This window comes from Diabrotica undecimpunctata, chromosome 7 (genome assembly GCF_040954645.1).
Source record: "Diabrotica undecimpunctata isolate CICGRU chromosome 7, icDiaUnde3, whole genome shotgun sequence".
In the NCBI taxonomy this organism is placed as follows: domain Eukaryota; kingdom Metazoa; phylum Arthropoda; class Insecta; order Coleoptera; family Chrysomelidae; genus Diabrotica; species Diabrotica undecimpunctata.
In genome coordinates this window covers 130,115,400-130,137,743 of record NC_092809.1, presented here as the reverse complement: position 1 = coordinate 130,137,743, position 22,344 = coordinate 130,115,400, and the positions used below count along the sequence as shown (strand labels likewise).

The 22,344-nt window shown below is 33.0% G+C and overlaps 1 protein-coding gene across 2 annotated transcripts in view; it reads right to left on the bottom strand.

Annotated features, from left to right (window-relative positions):
* Positions 1-22,344, bottom strand: part of Dnah3 (dynein heavy chain 3, axonemal) — a 547,435-nt gene that overhangs the window by 124,452 nt on the left and 400,639 nt on the right. For both annotated transcript variants that reach the window (XM_072538195.1, XM_072538196.1), the window contains one exon: positions 3,851-4,053. In XM_072538195.1, the coding sequence (XP_072394296.1) occupies positions 3,851-4,053 (203 nt within the window). The remainder of the gene's footprint in view (positions 1-3,850; positions 4,054-22,344) is intronic.

Genomic DNA, 22,344 nt, shown 5'->3' with positions numbered 1-22,344 from the left:
GTCTCTATTTGTCAATATGTACTTTCCTAGCAAATGCTGAAATTTAGCACTTTGCATTTTTTGCAGAAATTCGTAGACTTAATTCGCTGATAGAGCTTTAAATTGATCCTATGCTTCAGTTTATAAGGTTGACACATTGATTAAGATGTTTGTTACGTATATAAGTAACAAAATCCTTGACACACTGCTTTGTTTAACTATTTGTGTTAGTTATGAAGAACTTATAACTATTAAAAAGTAACGGTGCAACCACAGAATCCTGTGGTAATCCTAAAGTTGGATAAAGTAAACCAACGAAGATCTGGGAAGACAAGATAAAAACTTATGGAAAACTGTAATTGAAGAAGCCCATCACTGGGATAAAGGCAAAGAGAATGATGATGAATTAATTATTAATATAATATTAATAATATTAATATCCTAGCAAATGCTGAAATTTAGCACTTTGCATTTTTTGCAGAAATTCGTAGACTTAATTCACTGATACAGCTTTAAATTGATCCTATGCTTCAGTTTATAAGGTTGACACATTGGTTAAGATGTTTTTTACGTATATAAGCAACAAAATCCTTGACACACTGCTTTGTTTACCTATTTGCTTTAGTTATGAAGAACTTATAACTATTAAAAAGTAACGGTGCAACCACAGAATCCTGTCATCATCATCATTGGCTTTTACAACTCTTCGTGAGTTTTTGCCGCGTTTACTATTGCCTTCCATTGATTCCGATCCTGTGCTATTATTTCCCATGACCTTACTTCCATCTTCTCCAGGTCTTCCCTGACTGCGTCTTTCCACCTTTTTCTAGGCCTTCCTGTCGATCTTCTACCATCTGGTCTTTCCCAAAACACATTGCTAATCAGTCTGTCATCATCACTCCGTACCACGTGGCCTGCCCATCTTAATCTATTGGCTTTTATGTATCTTATGATGTTTCCTTTCCCGAAGAGAGTCTCTATTTCATTGTTGTATCTGCTCCTCCATTCATTTGTCACGCTGTCCCTGCAAGGACCATATATAATTCGCAGGATTTTGCGTTCCCATACTAAAAGCTTATTGATTTCTTTCTTTCTCAATGTCCATGTTTCACTTCCATATGTCACTGCTGGTCGTATTATGGTTTTGTACATTTGGATTTTGGCACGCCTTGAGAGAAGCTTTGACCTCATTAGATGTTGAATGGCAAAGAATGATTTATTCCCCGCCAGTATTCGTATTTCAACCTCCCGTTCTCCTGTGTTTTCACTGGTAATTGTTGCTCCTAGGTATTTGAATTCTTTGACCACCTCAAAATTATGATCGTTTATGGTAATGTTTTGTCTTATTCGCTGTAGTTTCTTTTTTGATACGACCATGTATTTAGTTTTTTTCTTCGTTTATTTTCAGGCCTACGCTTAGTGTTGCTTCTTCAAAGTTCGATACTATATCCTTAACTTCCAGTGTTGTCTGTACTACTGCATCTACATCATCTGCAAATGCGAGAATAATCTTTGCTCCTCTGGCAGTTATGTCTGGTTTGACTCTGGTATAGATTTTTCGCATTGCATATTCCAATGCTAGGTTAAATAGTAATGGGGGCAGCGGGTCTCCCTGTCTGAGTCCGGTGCTAAAGTTGCAGATTGGTACTTTAGTGGACAGCCGTTATATTCTTACTTATGTATTTATAAATAATTTGCATAAGTTGTTAGCAACTTTATGAGAATTTGTAATTATATCATATTTCACCTTAAATTGCAAATTTAAAGTTAACATTTTTATAGGTTATATGAAAAATATCTACCAAAATATTTAACATTGTTTTGTTATTGCATTTAAAAAGAAAGGTTAATATTATTTTATAATGCCTAAATATTTTCCGATATCTGAAAAATTATTAAGTATATGCGAAACACAATGGAGGTGGTCAAATATATTTGAGAGTAATCAGAGTAATGGATACGTTGTATACCACTGGGGAAAGGATGAAGGACACAGACATAACGGAGTCGTAATCATTGTCAAAGAAGAGATTTGTAACTGTATTCGAAATTTGGTTCCTTTTAATGATTGCAGTATTCAAGAAATTAAGCAATTCTACAGTAAAATTAAACAAATTCTCCGGAACACAAAAAACATGAAGTTACTTTATTATGGGAGACTTCAACCTCAAAGTTGGTGCAGAAATCACACAAGATATAACTCGAAGGTATCAAGATCATTGTGAGATTAAAAAACAGCTAGAAAGATCTGAATAAGAAAATATCGGCCAAAATCTATTTATATAATAGATTCCGTCGTGTTCACTGTAGCAAACGAAGTTTTGAAACCAGAAGAAGACCCAATAAGGAAAAAAGATTGAATGACCGATAAAATGCTAAACCTCATTCAACAAAGAAGCAAGTGTAAAAATAAAGACTAGACTATAGAAAAATATATCGAAAAATAAATAAGATACGTTAACAAGTTAAGCTAGCAAAAGAGGCCTGGATGGAACAAAGGTGTAGTGAAATGAAAGAACTACAAAGAAAACATAACGACTTTAATATACACAAAAAACCTAAAGAAATTACCTAGACTCAGAGAAAAAGAACTCCTTACTTCATGAGAAACTCCAAGGCTAAAATAACTCTCGACTTAAACGAAAAAAGAATGAATGGTCTAATTACATAGAGAAGTTATTCCTCGATACGAGGCCACCACTTAACATCGCAAAGATTACGAATACTGGTCCTATTATTTTAAAAGCGGAAGTAGAGAAAACCATCAAACAAAGCGAAAATAGAAAAATCTTCAGTCCTTGACCAACTACCATCAAACTTCTAGCATTTATCCCACTTCCAAAAAAAATCTAATACATCATATTGTAAAGATTTTGGACTAATTAGTCTTATGAATCACTCTCTCAAACTGCTTCCCAAGATAATTCTTAATATAATTAAGCAGAAATGAAAGAAACAATGGAAAACAAACAATTTGGTTTCAGAGAAGGATTAAGAACAAGGAAACTTTGTTTTCAATGCTAACATTACTTCAAATATCATGGCAAGTACAGAAACCAATTTACGTGTACTTTATAGATTTTCAAAAGGCGTTTTATAGGGTCCAACATAATAGGCCGTTAGAGTATTTAGAAATGATTATAATAGATGATGGAGATTTGAGACTTTTACAACATTTATATTGCAATCAAGAAGCTTCTATTTTGGTAGATGGCAAAGAAACAGACAAAATTTTCTTTCATAGGTGTCAGACAGGGTTTTGTGTTATTCCCAACTATTTTTAACGTGTATTCTGAAAAAATACATCAAAAACAAAGTTACTTGTGGTTAGTGAACAAAGATCTATACTGTGCAATTCTCAACTGAACTTACAATTAAGAATCAAGTTCCAAAAATGTTATGTGTATCCTGTATTACTCTATGGATGTAAAGCCTGGATGAACAAATTAGAAGCCTTTGAGATGTGGTCAGATCGTAGAAAGCACAAAATTTCGTGGGTTCAACGCATCTCAAACATAGTCTTAAAAAGAATATATCAAGGCCAACGTGACTTGACGAAGATGATAAAAACGAGAAAACATGAATATCTGGAGCATATAATGAGAGGTAGCAAAAAGAGGAATTGGTAGGAAGAAACATCCGTGGCTCCGAAATCTTCGTCACTGGACTCCGTGGACTGGCTTATCAGCAGATGAATTGTTCCATGACGTGCATGAAACAATATCGACAAACAGTCATGAAAGCTACCCATGCCTAATTTTGACACGATCCTCAAAAGAAGATGAAATATTTGCAATGACAATTTCTTATTTATAATATCTTATAAAAAATATAATATTGGTAGTGGAGTATATAAATGAAAATGTATTACCTTATCCATTCTGCAGGATCCTTAAGAACATATTGCAGCAAATGCTTCCTCATATAAATGCAATATAGCTTCTTTACATTTTTTTCGTCCGTAGTTATCATAACCCTGAAATCTTTTAACGATTTGTATTTCTCGGGTATCTTTGCTTTAACTCGCAGCAACAGTTTTTCATCATAAGGCGATATGTATTCAATACCTATACCCTAAAAAATCACAAATTGTTGAATAAACAATCCTAACGTTGGAAAATCTGACAATACGTAGATTATCAAATAGATTTGGTTTAGCTTCAAGAAAGCATAAATGAATTAAATTGAATCCGGTTGTTAATTTAATTATAGCTTAAAATAATTATGCCATGTTAAATGTGGACAATCCTTCCTAAAATAAAATCAAAATGTCAGTACCTCAAAATGTATTAGGTACTCCATGCGAGTAGGAAAAGATTTCTAGAATCTCACACTAAACTGCTAGTCTGTCCCACAGATTTAACCGTCCCAACCGTAATATTACAGCCAATAATTGGTTTAGTTCTATAGAATTAGTACAGCAGTTAGAAGTAAAGAAGTTAACCTTGTAAGAAAAATAATTTCCCATGTGCCAAAAAAATCGAAGGCTGTTTTACTTATTTCTTCGATGCACCATTCAATAAGCACGGATCAGATTACTAGAAAACCAGAGATTATAGCTTATTATAATCTTACGAAAGGAAGGTGTCGATACGTTAGATGCCAAGTGTGCCAAATACAGCTGCTGTTAATTCGCATGTTGTGTACCAATTACTACAGGAAGAAACTATGCAGAGGTTAAACTACATAAAGGAGTTGGCGAAGCAATTAGTTTTACCACATTTTCAGAGGACTCGAAAATCCCAGACTCCCGAAAGAATTGATATGTTGGATCAATTCAATATCCTATGACTAGGACAAAAACGCAAAAATGATGATGATGATTGACGTTTTTTGTGATTGCCTTTGCATCTCTTATAAAATCTTTTCAAATCCTGATAGTTCCGGTCTTTCTGTTTCCATGGTTGTTGTCTCTAAGTTTCCCGTTTGTTTTTTCTTTTCCAAACTTTTACTTCTCGTCGTAGACACTTGTTTGTCTCTTGAATTATTCTCCCCGCCAAATACGAAGCTTTTAATTAGAGAAATATTATCCCCGCCAAATGTAAAACTTCGATTTGTTGCAAAAACGACAAATTTTTCGCTGACGCAAATATAAAAAATTGTCAAAATTTTTCTAAATGTTATCACACGTAAAAAAATTTAAAAAATTTGTTAGAAATTGTAAATATCACTAAAAATTTTAATTGTCATAAAATGGAATGTACCAAAAAAAATATTCGATCGACCAAAAAAAATGTCAATCACCTATGTTGCTTTTTTTTCGAATTGTCTTTCTTTTCAAGTGCAACTTTTAAATGCTGACAGGTTGGGGCCAGTTTATGATTTGCTCAAATACCTGTTTTTACAATTAACTAGATCTTATCTCTACTTGAGCTTACCTTTACAAAAACAAATATATTTTAATACCATATCTCAGAGCTCTTTTACTTACTATTTAATCAAAAACATGGCTTCCAAGTATTTTTTTATAGTTGCCCTTTAGGAAAGATTAGACAATAGGAAAATAAATTTACAAAAAAAACTATGAAATTATAAAGCAAGTGTTATATATTTTCAAAATAGTATTATAATTTTAGAACGTCAAATAAAAAATATACCATACATCATTATCAGAATGATGAAATATCAAGGATCCATCAAATCATACACCCAAAATTATCAGTAAAAAATTAAATAAACTTTTGTCGGTCGGTGATTGGATTTTCGTCTCAACATTTTCTTTTTATTTTTTTAGAAATTTGCAATCCTAATAATATATATATATATATATATATATATATATATATATATATATATATATATATATATATATATATATATATAACTGAATAAAAAATTATTTACAATAGTTTGATCCAAGGATATTAACACATCTTGTATTGAGGGTTGCATATTAGTAGGTAAAATTATGGTAAACTGTGCTTCTATTGTCAAGACGTATTAAGTAGTAATGTTTGATTCATACATACTTTAGAATAGTTTATTAGTGCAATACATAAATATATCGAAAGATCTTCATTAACAAGTTATAATACTTTCTTCGTTCTGATTTTTTTCTATGCACAAGCTTGTTTATTTGCATTCAATCTTCAATAATTATAACTTGAAAAAATAATAATAATAAGTAAAATTAAAATATACGAAACACTAAAAACCTCACAGGAATCGCGTGAAGGATTTAATACTAATAAGAAACGAATAGCCGTACCTACTCATTAAGCACTGAGTGGCCTAAGTGAGTACTATATAGAAACTTAAAGATCTGGGGCCTAGGCTGAGAGAACTACAAAAAGGAATGATGTAGGTACTAAATCGGGCATCTTTATTAACTTTTTGAAAACAGAATCATCATTATTCCGCATCAAACGTCCACCGCTGAACATATGGCATATTATATTGTTTCCGGCTCTTTCAATCATGCTCAACTCTCTTCCATTTTTATTATTTTTTTTAAGGCATCGGTTTCTCGTTTTGGTGATCACCGGACGCTTCGTTTATCCCCAAGGGCTCTCCATTCCAATAGTCTCTTTGGCCATCAATCATTTATCATTCTCACTATGCGGATCTCCATTTGCATTCCCATTTAGTTCTATTCTTATTAATTTTTCTTGAATAATATTTAATGGACTAATATTTATGTCTTTGTATTGACTGGAGCTTGAGTACTTTTATCTCTCTGGACTTCTGGATAGTGTTCTGTCTTATAATAGAATTTATAAAGTAGTTCGTCTGTACTCCTGCTTTGTTTTTTACGTTAGTTTCAAATTTTGCGTTTTTTTATGTTACTTCCTAAAACATTCATACTTTCATTTTACTTTACCATTTGTATGTTTTTCCTCCTTTGTAGTTCTTTATGTATTTTCATAGTACCTTTGCGATTCTCTTAATGACTTTTCTGAGAGCTTTCTCACTTATATTGTTATCTTGTTCTGCTTGGTCATTGGCAGATTAATACCTCTATGGAAAGTCACTCCATCTTTTGCGCGGTCGTCTTCTGTCGATTGGTGACTTATCTATCGCTATTTTGATGGCACGTGTCTCCCCCGTTCTGCTTATGTGGTTATTCCATTCTTTTTTTTTTATTTCGTGTCCATTCGTTTATACGTTGTACGTTACATTTTCTTCTAATATCTTTACTTCTCTTACCGTATGATCTCTTACCGTATTTCCTGTAATTCTTCTGAGTTCTTTCATCTCTGTCGTTTCCAGTAGCTGTGGCTCTGTCGGGTCTTGTTTCTGAGGTATATGTCTATATCTTTTGTATTTGTTGGTGGATACTGCGTTAGGGCTTATTGTAATGTCTCGACTTATGTTTAATTTAATATGTCTAGAGTTTTATATTAAAGTAGGTTATTTTTGAGCAGGTTGGCAATCCTCTTGAGACTAAAGAAACCGACATTACCGATGTGTGACTCATTTTCTCCTTTATAATATCACAAGTGGCCTGATTCGACTAGTTATATTTTCTACCTTACCTTTCAACCTTTCTTTTACTTCACCAATGTCTACATCACATCACATCTTTTAGAGCTTTATTTCAGTTTTAGACAGTCCTAGTGCAGCGGTCGATTATGATGAAAGAAGCAATCCTCCGATCTTCAGTGGTCAGTAGCAAGAAAAAAAATCACCAAAAAAAGAAAGCAGACTCAGAAAACAACAAAGAACAACCGCCTATGTGGAATTCTGAGGCGGCTCAAACCCCAGAAATGCAGACCTGGAATTGGAATATACAAAACTCATAGTGGAATTAAAATAATAGTTGGAGATCTTAAGATCTACCCTCTGTCTCTAGTATAAATGGATTAAAACAGCATATTGTTGCTGTTGCTTGTTAATTCGTGTGCTGAGTCTGTGTAAACTTTACAGTAACTTGACCTTAATATCTATTATTAATTAAGAAACTCTTCGACTGCTTCCAAATCTATTAAACCATGTAAAAAAAATTTAATTCAAAGCAATGTATGTCTTAGACAATCTACAGTCCTTCTTCCATACCAATTTCACCTATTTTCCCAGCCAGAATATCACCTGCGTTTTTGGATGCTAAGAGAAAGCAATTACCAGCTTAAACCATGGAATGTTTGGAAAAATGGATAAGGAATTCTTTAAATATAGGGAAAAGCAAAAGTGAAAACAAAGATGGAATTATATATAGAATAAAGTAAACATTATTATACACTAACCATGGACATATTAAAATCTATAAGAAGAGAAAGAGAAAAAAATTAAATTTTATGATGATCAGCTGATATTATCAGAGAAGAAAAACCTTGATAATAAAAAAAATAAAAAAACTATAAAAACGTGTTACCAGAAACGGGGAATACAACATTTACAACAATAGATATAAATTGAGAAAGGGTAGCCGAGAGATGGCAATGAAAAGTTATAGACTTAGTACCATCCTTGTGTTTCTTAAACTTCCATTAAAATATCAAGAAAGTGTATGATTTCAGTAAACTATAAACAAATTTGTTAAATAAGATTATTCTAAGAGGAAGGAATTGACTAAATTGTGTAATTAAAAAAGAATCTCATTTAAAAAAGAATATCCTAAAATAAAGAACAAATTATTGAAAACCTATCGTTTTATTCGAACACGAAAGAAAATAAGTACCTACTTGAAAGAATATTCACTTAGTATATTTAAATATATTCATTTTATAAGTAAAAAATTTGTTTTTCCTTTGTATTTTAAGCGTTTAAATCTAAGTATTAAGTTGGCTAGTATCATACTAAATAATTTCGTGAATGTGTATTGTTGGTTATCTAACATATAGAGACATTTATAATATTTTATAGTAAGTGAAAGTTATTCGGCTGAGGTCATGATTCGAGTCAATGGTAATGAAATCGAGAAGCTGTCGGGGATACCTTACCGTTTGTTTCTGTTTGTAATTTTACAGTTTATTACTTCTTGTTTGGAGGAAGCATAAAAATAAATGTATAATAAAAGTCGGAGTAAGGAAAATTATGAGCATATTTGTTTTATCGAGATACAAATACACATTTTTTATGTTTCTGTTGTTCTAAATGAGTAGGTTCAAAAATTTTGTATTGTTAATCTTTTAGAGTAGTACCCACTTTCTTGTTTTATTAGTATGATAAAAATAATTATAATTTGCTGTTTTTTATTTGAAATGTACATATATAAAACTTTCGTCGTGAATAATATCTATCTATATTTTTTTCGGTAATATTTTTTTGTAGATATAAGTAGGTATAATACAAGCATAGAATAGAATTTTTTAATAATAGACCATCCCTGTACAGCCGGTAATTAATGTTCATTTTTATTGACAATAACTCTATGACCAAAGGGACAAAAACAAAGACATAATGTTAATTGTAAATGTTTTATAACATTTCCTCTATCGGTTAGAACATTTTGTGGGGTCCATTATAAAAGTTTGTGGTAAACAAACACTCCGGAAATTATGCAATTTTGTGGTTTGCAAGTTGTATGTATGTGATGTGGTCGGCATAATCGAATTGCGACGAAATGAATTTTTAAAAAATATTTTTTATAAGTAGTTTCAATGCCTTACAAATGTGGATTGCATGGTTATGTTGGAAAAATTAGGTCGAGATGTTTATCATTGTTCATTGTTCACTCTATTTCTTTTGCGATAGTCTATTGTTCTACATAGATCTCTTTTGTTTCTATATCGTTCTCCGCTTTTTTCAAGGTGTTTTGATTTTCTTTGCCCTGCTATTCTATACTGCGGTCATCCTATTCTCTGATATATGTGAATAAAGCTAAAATGTATACTTAAGTGGTTCCAATTATATGATCTCTTACTTACTCATTGTGCTATATGCTTTGGTTGGTTATTCCATTGTGATTTGTGTGATAGTGATTAGTGACATTATTATCTTTGTTTTTATCTTCATTTTATGAGCTTAATTCTCAGTCCTACTTTTTCTCTGTTTAATTTTTCAAACTACAATTTCAGATATGGTTTTATATCAACTATCAGAATTATATCGTGATTTCCACTCAGACTTTTTGAGTTACTTGTTTAAATCCATAAATAATAAACAAAAACAGAGCAGACAGGCGACCACAGTCGCAGACTCAGTATCTGTCACAAACGAGTCCCTCTTTGTTCTTGTAGTGCAAATCCGTTCCGGATGTGAGCGATGATCATATCAATTTTGACTTTTTGTTTGTAGCTGCTCGAAACGGACACGCGATCGTCATATTGAAGCAAGTTCTTGGAGCCACAAAAAGGTGCCAATAACCCGATCATGATCCTATAGATCAACTTCCAGCACAATAAAACAGTTTCCGCTAAACCTACTGTTGCATTTTGTTATAAGAGCTGTGAATATACCATGGGCAAATAAATAGTCCATCGAGTGTTGGCGTAAACCTTTTATATAGCAGATCTGCCGCAAGCTTCCCAGTGACTACGAACTACGACCGGTGTAGAACTGACTATTTCCAAAGAGATAAAAAATGAATATCAACTTGGGGATCACTTAATACTTTATTCTGAGATCTCTAAATAATACCTATACCTATTCTTAGTTTTGTTAGAGATCCATAGATGATAATCCACATTGGTCCCAGTATTTGTTTACAGATTAGTCATTTATTATGAAAAGGCAATGTAGAATATCTCCAATCAATATTTTGGGTATATTTGGGTCATTTTGGAGTCCATGGATGGATTTTGCTTAATGACGATTCCAACTTGTCAGCCGCTTAATTTCTACTATTTTCTATCGCAAGAAGAGCTGTGTCATCTGCGAATTGGATCTTGCTCTTTGAGTACTGTCCCCAAATTAGGCGTGGGTAGCTTTCATGACTATTTGCCGATATTGTTCTCGATCTTTCGCAGCATGTAACAATTCATCTGCTGATTGACGAAAGTTTCGGAGCCGTGAAAATTTCTTCCTACCTATTCGTCTTTTCCCTCGATCTTTCCGTTGAGTATTAATTATAGTATCCAGTATCTGCTCCCTCGCATTAGGTGCCCCAGACATTCAATTTTTCTCCTTTTTATCATCTTCGTCAAGTCCCCTTCGCCTAAATGGCCAATGAGAAGGTCACGTGGTCGATAAATCTGGCCCATTAGAAACAGATGCAGAGACTGCTTTGCGTCAGTTTTCTCTGTCGCACTGGGGGAACGCGACTGTATTGCAACGATAGGTCTATTTGTATTATATGTCTATAACCTAACCTATATGGATCAACCGATATTTTGAAGAAAATCCAAAAAGTTTTAGTAAAAAATTTTACTAAACTGTAGAACTGAAGTAGAAGAGTCATTGAGCGCAAACTGTGGAAATACTTAGGTTTAGTAGTAAAGGAATGTAGGTATTAGATTGTAATACAAATTTTTATCGAGGTAGAGCGTGTTGAAACAGAAATATAAATTATGAAAAAGTATTTTGTCAAAATTTTTATAAATAAACTTTTCTAATAAAAACAGTTTTATTCTCGACATTATAATATAAAATATAAGTTTTATCTAAATATTAGTAGTCACACTAGCGTGCAAAATATTAGACATGACAAGTGATATCAGAGCAGTGTTTGATAAGTTTGACCCATATTTATTAAAAATAAAAACATTGGATTGATTTCCAAGGTCACTTTACCACGATAAAGAAAATAATTTCGTAGAGTCGTTTATATATATTTACTACCGGATATTGTATTTTAAATGTTTACTATTGTTAAAATAGCTAAACTTTATCGTTAAAAAATACTAAAAATGCGAGGCGCAGTTGGATAATATCGTTCCTTGATATTTGCAGACGACACAGAAGCCATAGGTGATAGAGCCGAAAACAGTGACCAAAGGGGCAATGACCGAGAACTAAAAGTGATGACCAAAAATAAAAGTATTAGCGATTACATTACTTTAAATCACTACGCCCACAATCAGCTATAATATAATCTTTTACAATGAACAAGCAGAATTTGCACAAAAGTTTCAATTCTTTGATTGCTACATAACTAACTTCATCACGAGGTCAAAACACTAAAACGAATAGAAAAGGTCAGATTCTGTCCGTCGTGATTCGGTTCTATAAAACACACATTCATTCACATAATACCTTCTATGATTTCTTTTTCTACTGAGATAACGATAACATGAAACTCTCGCTTCTTTAATATTTTGAAATGTAGATATTTCGGTGAATAAATCTCTAAAAAAGAGAAGAGAATATATTTATAAGGAAGGAAACAATATTACAAATCGTGTAGAGAGATATAAAAAGAAATATAACATTACAAAAGTAAGTTTTCCACATCTTACTAACAGGAAGCTTGATAATACATGATTCTTCTTCTTCTTCATCCTTAAGTAATCCAACTTTGGACATAAGCCTCCCCCAACTCAATCCAGTCCAGTGTTTTCTATTTTGCGCCACTTACTTCCAGTTGTGTCCTCCGATCTTCTTAATATCATCAGCCCATCTCATTTGTGGTCTTCCTCTGCTTCTCTTTCCTAACCATGGTTTCCATTGTTGTATTTCGTGGTTCCATCTTTTATCCTTCAGTTGGGCATTGTGTCCTGCGAAGCTCCATTTTAATTTGGCAGCATGTTCTCCTGCGTCTTGTACTTTGGTTTTGCTTCTAATCCATTTGTTTGTTTTGTTGTCTATAAGTCTCACCCCGAGCATTGATCTTTCTATCGCTCTTTGTGCTTTTACTATTTTATCCATATTGGACTTGGTAAGTGTCCACGTCTGTAAACCGTACGTGAGTATAGGGAGGATACACTGATCGTAAATTCTGGTTTACAAATATTGTTCTATTTTAGTGCTTTTCAAGATCCAACTCAGTTTTCCAAATCCTGTCCATGCTAACCTTATTCTTCTGGTAATTTCGGCAGTTTGATTTTCTTTGTTAACTTTCATTATCTGTCCCAGGTAGATGTATTCGCTTATTGTTTCTAAATTTATGTCGTTCAACGTTATTTCTCTAATGTTCGGTGTATTTGTCATTGTTTTTGTTTTTTCCAAGTTCATCTTAAGACCTACTTTTTCCGAAGCTTGAAATAGTTGCGTCATCATGGTCTGTAGTTCTTCGAAACTTATAGCGAATAGTACAATGTCATCAGCGTATCTCAAATGACTCAGTTTTCTTCCATTAACGTTTATTCCTTTATCTACCCAGTTAATGTCTTTGAACACGTCTTCCAGTCCAAGTGTGAATAGCTTTGGTAAGATAACATCTCCCTGGCGAACTCCTCTGTTGATTGGTATAGATTTGGTTTTCGCTTCTATTTGTATTTTCATTGTAGCTTTCTTGTAAATATTATGTATGAGCATTCTGTATCGGGAGTCTATCCTGCAGTTGTTCATAGCTCTCTCTATTGCCCAAAGTTCTATGGAGTCGAATGCCTTTTTATAATCAACGAAACCAATGTATAAGTTCAAGTGATATTCATTGGCTTTTTCTATTAGCTTTCTGACTGTAAGAAGATGATCCGCTCTACTGTAACCCTTTCGGAATCCTGCCTGCTCTACCGATTGATAGCTATCGAGTTTCGACGTTAACCTGTTAGTTATTAATCTCATAAACAGTTTGTACATTTGGGACAGCAGGGAGATTGGCCTATAGTTCTTCAGATCCCCCCCTGTCTCCCTTTTTGAAGAGAAGTATTGACAAACTTTCATTCCAATCATCTGCACAGAGGAGAAGTCCCAGATAAAAGACATTCGTTGAAAAACATTTTCAATTCTTCGAGAATAATTTCACTTCTCATCGGAGCCTTATTGTTGTTTCTTCTTCTTTTAGTTCCATGACCGTTATCGATCGTTGGATATCATATTGGCTACCATATTCGCTACCGTGACTTTATTAACAGCAGCTCTAAATAACGATGTAGTTGATTTTCCATACCATTGCCTTAGATTCAGCCATGATGTTCTTCTTCTACCAGGACCACGATTACCTTGGATCGTTCCCTGAATGATCAGATGTAAAAGATCATATAGTCTCATAATGTGACCGAAGTATTCCAGCTTGCGTTTCTTTATTATATTGACCAGTTGTGTTGTTTGGTTCAGCCGTCTAAGGACCTCCTCATTTCTAACTCTGTCGACCCGGCTTATTTTCAGTAGTCGTCTGTATACCCACATCTCAAAGGCTGTCAAGCGTCTAAGGATAGCCTCAGTTAGAGTCCACGCTTCCACTCCCTACAGCAGGACAGGAAAGATGTAGCAAGATGTCATTCGAACTCTAAGGTCAATGCTAAGATCGTGACTGCAAAGTACGTTTCTCATTTTTACAAAGGCAGCTCGGGCTTGTTCTATTCGGCTTTTAATTTCTGCGGTTGGATCCCAGCTCTAATTGATATTACTGCCGGGATACACGAGTTTCTCTACTCTATCCAGTGTGGCATCTCCGACTTTTATACCGTCATCCTGTATATAATTTTGTTTGCTAACTATCATATATTTAGTTTTCTTAACGTTGAGTTTTAATCAATACTGATCACATCCATATCTAATCCATATTGTTCTTTAGTTGTGCGATAGCTTGTTTTATTTCGAAGGATTCTATGTTAGGGAGTATTTCTCAGTTGACATTTGTTATCTTTCTCTTAAGATCTTCCTTTGCAGTGTTATCGGGGTTCTTGTTTGAGGAATATAAATCATGGTAAAATGTTTGAGTAACTTTTAGGATTTCGTTATTTTCTCTTATTTCTTTTCCATCTTTATCCTTTAATGAAATTATTATAGGCTTTCCTAAGTTTGATCTTAGGCATTTCAGGCCTCGGTTCTTTTCTATTATTTTTTCTACCTTGTTTTCATTATAGATCCTTAATATCTTCCTTTACTCCCTTCTTTATTTGTTTATTCAATTCTTTAAAACCATTGGTGTTTCGATTTCCTTCGCTTATAAATTTGCGTCTCTTTTCCATCAACCGTTTTGTTCTGTCACTTATTCTATCTTCTTTATTTTTCTTTTTATTTCTCAGTTGATATTTGTTATCTTTCTCTTAAGATCTTCCTTTGCAGTGTTATCTGGGTTCTTGTTTGAGGCATATAAATCGCGGTAAAATGTTTGAGTAACTTTTAGGATTTCGTTATTTTCTCTTATTTCTTTTCCATCTCTATCCTTCAATGAGATTATTATAGGCTTTCCTAAGTTTGATCTTAGGCATTTCAGACCTCGGTTCTTTTCTATTATTTTTTCTACCTTGTTTTCATTATAGATCCTTAATATCTTCCTTTACTCCCTTCTTTATTTGTTTATTCAATTCTTTAAAACCATTGGTGTTTCGATTTCCTTCGCTTATAAATTTGCGTCTCTTTTCCATCAACCGTTTTGTTCTGTCACTTATTCTATTTTCTTTACTTTTCGTTTTCTTTGCAACAGTCAGTCCTGCTTTCCTTGCATTTCTTTATTAATTGTTTTCATGTCGGAGTATTCTTGTTGATAATGTTCTACAAATTCTTTTCTTAAGACTTCTCTGTACTCATCTCTGTACTCATAATACAAGATACAAGGAAATATTACAAAAAGAGTACTAAAGAAGAGTATTATGAGTGTCATAAGAATATAAGAAAAATTTTCTTACTTATTTGGATGTCAAGAGTAGTATCGCTTCTGCATGGTCTTATAGAGATGTTTATTAAGGCCCAGCAGTTTTATGTTCTCTAGGGGGTTCTTCGGAAAGACTTCAGTATTTAAGAAAATAATAGGTATCGCCTGGGTACTTTCCATTCTCCATCGCCTCCTTACTTGCATTTCCAAAGGAAAGTGATTCAATAAGGGTATAAAAAATATTTTCGAGGGTCGAGATCAAAATATATAGCTACTTAATAGGTACATACCGAATATATTATTACCTGTTAACTTACCACTTACCAATCACATCAGATGAAGTGGAAAAAGCAATATTACTACTAAAAAATATTCAATGACATATATTATTAAATGGAGTAATACCAAGATCATGGCTGAATTCAACGTTTATTGCTCTACCAAAGAAAACAAAATCCATCCCTACGGATTAAACTGACTCTCTAGTCGTTAGTGTATACTGATACCATTTGAGAAAGTTTCTACAGTTTTTAGCATATGATCTAGGTTTCGAGTAAAAGTCAAAGTAAACCTTATTATTATTAATTACTATTTTTATCTTAAAATAAACATAAAAAGTGTTATTTATGTATCGAATAAAAATCTATAGCTAGTGCCTATGAGTATATGCATTTATTTCTATACAAATTTAAAATTCAAGTCAAAACCTGTCTACATTACAGGACGATTTTCTTTTTAATCCACCCTAAAATCCTTTTGTATAAACACCTGATATCTTTGGTAAAACGTCAAAGTTTGGTACCTGTTCAAAGTTTAAATCAACCTGACCCCCAATCCGAAAACCCATTATGTACCCACACAAAAACGGTTCTTAGAAATAGTAACATTATACCGAGAATAATAAACGACCCTTCCTTATTGTAAGCTGTATTGAAGAGTCCTGAATAACTGGTTCTATAGTGGTTCTGAAATGGACTGGTTTCTCGTTTACTTAAGTCGTTAGATCTTTTTAAAAAGACAAAGCACGTTTTATAGTACGATTTTATACCAATGATGGTACATCTTGATCTTAGAATAATAATGGAAAAAAATAAATATTTGTCATAAAAAAATTGAACTAACGAAGTCAAAATTGAAATTCATACTGGGTGAAAGAGTTGAATGACTGAAAATTATTCTTAATCCATTAATAAATTTGTTTATCTGAACTCATACTCGTGTTTGCTTATGCTGATATTTAGTACCAGTTCGAAACATTATTCTGCAGACATAAAGTCTCTGGGCATATTCAGGGATTCCCTTTTCCAATTCTTTAAATTTTCAGATATCGAGTCAGGTAGTCGAGTATTATATAATACATACGACCAACTTGACACCAGGGAAGATGAAACATTGAATGCTATAAAATAACCAAATATAAAGCAAACATAGCAAAGATTTTGCTATTGTAATAATGGGTAACAGTAATAATTACCCAAATAACTAACAAGAAAGTTGTTTAAGCATTTAAAAAATAAAAAAAAGTGAAGAAATCGGAGCTGATGATGTTTTTGGGGAAGTATGGATAGCTTTAGAAGGGATAGGAATAAGTTGGCTATTTAATAGAGTTATGGAAGTTGCACAAATGTCAGATGAATGGAGAAGTAGTATGTAAGTATATGTTAAAAAATATGGAAGATATACAGAAATGCACAAACTACACGGCCATAAAACTGCTTAGTCATATCATTAAAATATGGCAAATATGGCAGACAAGAAAGATCAACAACAGATGCAATTTTTAGTATAAGGCACAGTTGATAAAAAAATGTAGGAATGAAGAAACAAATGGTTCATACGGTATTTACTGATTTTGAGAAAGCATATGACATAGTTTTTCAAGAGAGATTCTGTGATCGTCGCTCAATAAGAAAACAGGGAAGCTACAGGGTTATATGCCCTGGTGCTTAATGTATTCTGACGATTTAGTGTTATAATTGGTTTCAAATGAGTGTAGAGTAATAAATCATGAAGTGTCATAAAATTTGCCTGAATTTCGGTGTCGTCATGGGCGTAGGCAAATGGACGGATGTCAACTTCGTCGTCAAAAATTGATGTACCTCAAAATATCATATTTTGGATATTTTGTGATAACCAATTTTATTTAATTTTTCGATTAACTTATTCTTCAAACTCGTATTCCATTATATCGTCATTAAAGCTAATTACATTTTTATTTATAAAAACAAATTCACTTCCTTACTGAACGAATAAAAGCATTAGAAGAAACTGATAAGGGTATGACGCACCTCCTAATATTACTAAGAACTAAAATAAATCAACATGAAGACTAATAACGCGTAATGAGGTTTTACTTACACTTTCATTATAATCCCTCTTTTATTTTATTATTATCATTCGACATTCGACATTCGAGTTAGTAATTGTTACTACACCAATTAAACGTACAGTAATATTGTGATATAGAAATAGTGAAAAAGTTATAAAATGGCGACATTTACTCCAAGAAAAGAGGTGTAAAAAATTCTCCGCTATCTGTTAGTGAAAAAGTTATAATTTTAAATGTATATGATTGCATAAAACACGATCACCCTAGTTTGTCTGTGCAAGAAAGTGTTGAGCGATGTGCCCGAATGACTGGAATTGGACAGTCCACGATTTTTAAATTATTGCGAGAAAGAAAGATATCAGGCCAGTTAAGTCCATGCAAGAGAAAATCAGGAAGACCAATAAAAATCTTAGGTGAAGACACCAAACGTGACATTCGAAGAAAAGTTCATTCGTTTTATTTTAAAAAGGAAATACCCACCCTTGACAGAATACTAATAGAGATAAGCCAAGATAACGATATTCCTTTGATATCCAGAAAACTTTTATGGAAAACTTTAAAAAGTATGAATTTTTCCTGGGAAAAGCACAATCGAAAGGCACTATTACTGGAAAGTGATGAAATCATTTGCTGGAGACGAAAATATTTGAGAACTATAAAACAGTACCGCAGAGAGCACAAGAAAAATTTTTATCTTGATGAGACGTGGATAAACGAAGGTTATATAGTCCAAAAAATGTGGCAAGATAAAAATGTAACAAGTGCTCGCCAAGCTTTCATAGAAGGCCTTTCGACGGGTATTAAAGTGCCTTCGGGAAAAGGGAAGAGGCTTATAATTGCTCACATTGGAAGCGAAGAAGGATTTTTAAAAGAAGGTTTGTTAAGCTTTGAGTCGTGTCGGACGGGAGATTATCATGAGGACATGAATTCGGATGTCTTCGAAGACTACTTCGGGGAAATGTTAAAATTTCTTCCAGCTGATTCGGTCGTGGTTATGGATAATGCAAGCTACCATTCAAGGCGCATAGAGAAGGTACCAACTTCAGCTTGGAGAAAGCAAGAAATTATTAACTGGCTGTCAAATAAAGGTATTCAGTTTGAGACGAATTCAATAAAGAAGGAACTACTAGCCGTAGTAAAACAACATAAATCTCGCTTCATAAAATATGCCGTAGAAGATGTAGCAGAAAAGTATAAAGTAACTGTGCTACACCTACCGCCATATCATTGCGAATTAAATCCCATAGAACTTATATGGGCACAAGTTAAAGGATATGTTGCAAGGCACAATACCACATTTAAAATGAAAGATGTCAAGGTATTGTTTGATCAAGCCATTATGGAAATCACATCAGAAAACTGGCAAAAAGCAATCCAGCATGTTTTAAAAGAGGAAGATAAAATGTGGGAACTGGACAACTTGGTCGATCAGGTGGTTGAACCTATAATTATAACACCAGGGGATGATGACAGTTCTTCGGATGAAGACTATAGTGATGTAGAATTGTAATAACGTATCCAGTAAAGTTTTTGTAGTTTTTGTGAATAAATTGATTTAAACTCACCACAAGTGTTTCAATATGTAAAGTTTATTCGTGTGTGTTTGTGAGTATTTCCCGATTTTGGTTCGTATATATTTTATTGTTACATTTTATATTTTTTTAATAACACTGTTCTGCTGTATTACATTTTTATTTCCTTTAATATGATTTTTAAGAATGCATATTCTTTTGTCAATTAACCCACTAGCGCGCCTCTGGCTCAGTGTTTATCTGTCGATAACAATGGACTAATCCCTTAAAACAGGGTGATACCTACCTGCTCTTTATGAAACGACAGAATTTTGCAATGCGGACGGAATTTATTGACGGATTATTGACGGATTACCCTGTAGCGCTTTTGAATACTTCATGAGATTTTATTACTCTACACTCATTAGAAATAGATTATAGTAGGAAATAGGAAAGATTATTATCAAAATTTATTGACTGAAGATCGTCCATAATTTCTTACGTCAGAGACATCTTTTATAGACGAAAACTCAATAATACCAACTGAAGTATAGAAAGTCCTAATGACAATGAAAAATGGACGAGCTTCTTGACCTACAAACCTGTCCATTGAACTTTTAAGTATGGACCGAACTCGCTTTTTTTAATTGCTTTTTGAGGGGCAAAGAATTGCTCGTATCAAATATCCATGAAAAAAGCCGACAGAAGAATGTGCTGCAACTATAAAGGTCTAAGTGTAACAAACTCTTTTTCTTAAGTTTACGGCAAAATTACAGATATAAATATCTGGCTTTTGAGGTGTCCGGAGAAAAGCTTTATTTGCTTTCTGCATATCTATTATATGTATTTGTTAAATTTCTGGATTTATTAACGAGTTCGCATTTCATTATAGGTGGATATCACCTTTTGTTCGCTGGATCGTGTTTTAGAATGACAAAATGACTGATGAATCAAATCTTTTTCATTTTCGGTCCTATTAAATAAGCTATTATAAAACCAATGATTATTTCATAATAGTTTATTGTTCTAATAGAACAGATTGTTAATCTTTACATAAATATTTTCAATTATTGAAATTGTGATTAAATACAATAAATAATACAATATTTGAGATAACTCACGTTTTCAATTTTTTTTATGTTTTGACGTCAATGAAAGTCATAAACCTAACGTTAGTTGTGTAGATGCAAAGACAAATAATCTCTATTAGCTTTCATAATCATTTTAATTATTTATTTGTGATACGTTAGAAAATAACTGAAACAAATATCCATACGGCAATAAAAATGTCATCAAGGCTACTATTTATGAATCAGTAGTAAATAAGATACCGCTTTATTATAATTTTTAATTATTCTATCTGATGCAATAATATAAGTTTTGTATAAAAAAATATTTTTCATAAAAACAAGTTTCCTAAATGAAAAAATCAGTGATTAATAAATTTAGTGCGTCAATCGAAAAGAAGCATAAATAACAAGAAGAATCATCATAATATATTATTATGTTTGCTATATATTTGTTATATAAGACATGGCGTAGCGACATTGTTGTATAGGTAATAATTAGGTTCAAAAGTTCAAAAAATGAATGGGAAAAGAACTCCATAAAATACTTTTGCAATTTTCAACTGAAAACAATAAAAGGAACGTATTGAGAGTTAAGAAATGTGCAAAAAAATATTTATGTAATTCTTATTTGAATTTGAGTTAAAATAAGTTGGTTCATCTTCATTCTCTCTTTACCTTTATCCCTATGCGAGGTCTATCCCTCTCTTGTCGTTTCCCTATTACTAAGAATCGTGTTTTCTTCCAATATTTCTGAAAATTTTTCTCCATTAGTCTCAATCTTCAGCTGTTCTGAGTGCTTCGTAGAATGAGTTTCCAGCTTCGAATCTTCTCCCCGGAACGTTTCCAGAAACAATTAATCTCTCCAAACTATCGTCACCTCTGCGTACCACGTTACCGAAAAATTGCAGAGTACGTTGCAGACATATTGTAGACAGCCTTTTTTAATTTTTGTTGGTTTATATTGAAACCGTTTGTCCTATGAGCTGTCCAAGGTATGCGCAGCATTCTTCTCCAGCACCACATCTTAAAGGCATTAATTTTTTGGCACTCGCCTTCGCCAATAGTCCAAGTCTCTGCTCCGTATAAAAATGGGCATTCACCAGTCTCATCTTGATATTTTGAGAGATAGATCTGTCTTTCCAAACTTTAGTTAGGCAACTCATCCATTGCGTCTCCGAACTTCTGCTTCACAGTTACCATCGTTAGTTATACTAGACCGAAGATAGACAAAACTGTCCACTATCAGGTATTTCTGTAACATGTTAATCAGTTGAATAGTGTGGAATCTGTCGTCCTCCATTATTTTTGTCTTTGCTTTATTGATTTTCAGACCAACTTTATTGCTTTCGTACTCAACTCTTCGCAGGAGATTAAACATTTCTTGCTCATTTGCTGCTATAAATGTAGTGTCATCAGCAAATCTTAAATCGGACATTTTACTACCAGCCATTGTTACTCCACCGACCCATCTATCTTAAATCATCCTCATGACATATTTACCATAAATGTGGAATAAGTCAGGTGACAACACGCATCCTTGTCTAACACCTCTTTCGGTCTTAAATTGGTTTGAGAACTTCTGATCTAGTCGTACTGTTGCTATATTGGACTGGTACAGATTTTTAATAAGGTGCATTGGTGTGCCTATTTCTATTAAAATGGAACATAGATTTATCCAGCTTACACAATCAAATGTCTTTTGGTAGTCAACGAAGCATATAATCATAGGTACTTATTTTTTAGACTTTTTAACGAGTTGTCTTAGGTTCAGGATTTGTTCCCGTGTACCTTTAAGCTTTACTAACCCCGCTTGTTCCTGAGGTATTTGGTAATGTAGATAGGTTTTTAATCTGTTTTTGTTGATATGCAACAAGATTTTACTAGCATGTGTTATTATGCTATCTTCGCTGTGCGACGTAGTGTTCTCTAATTATATTT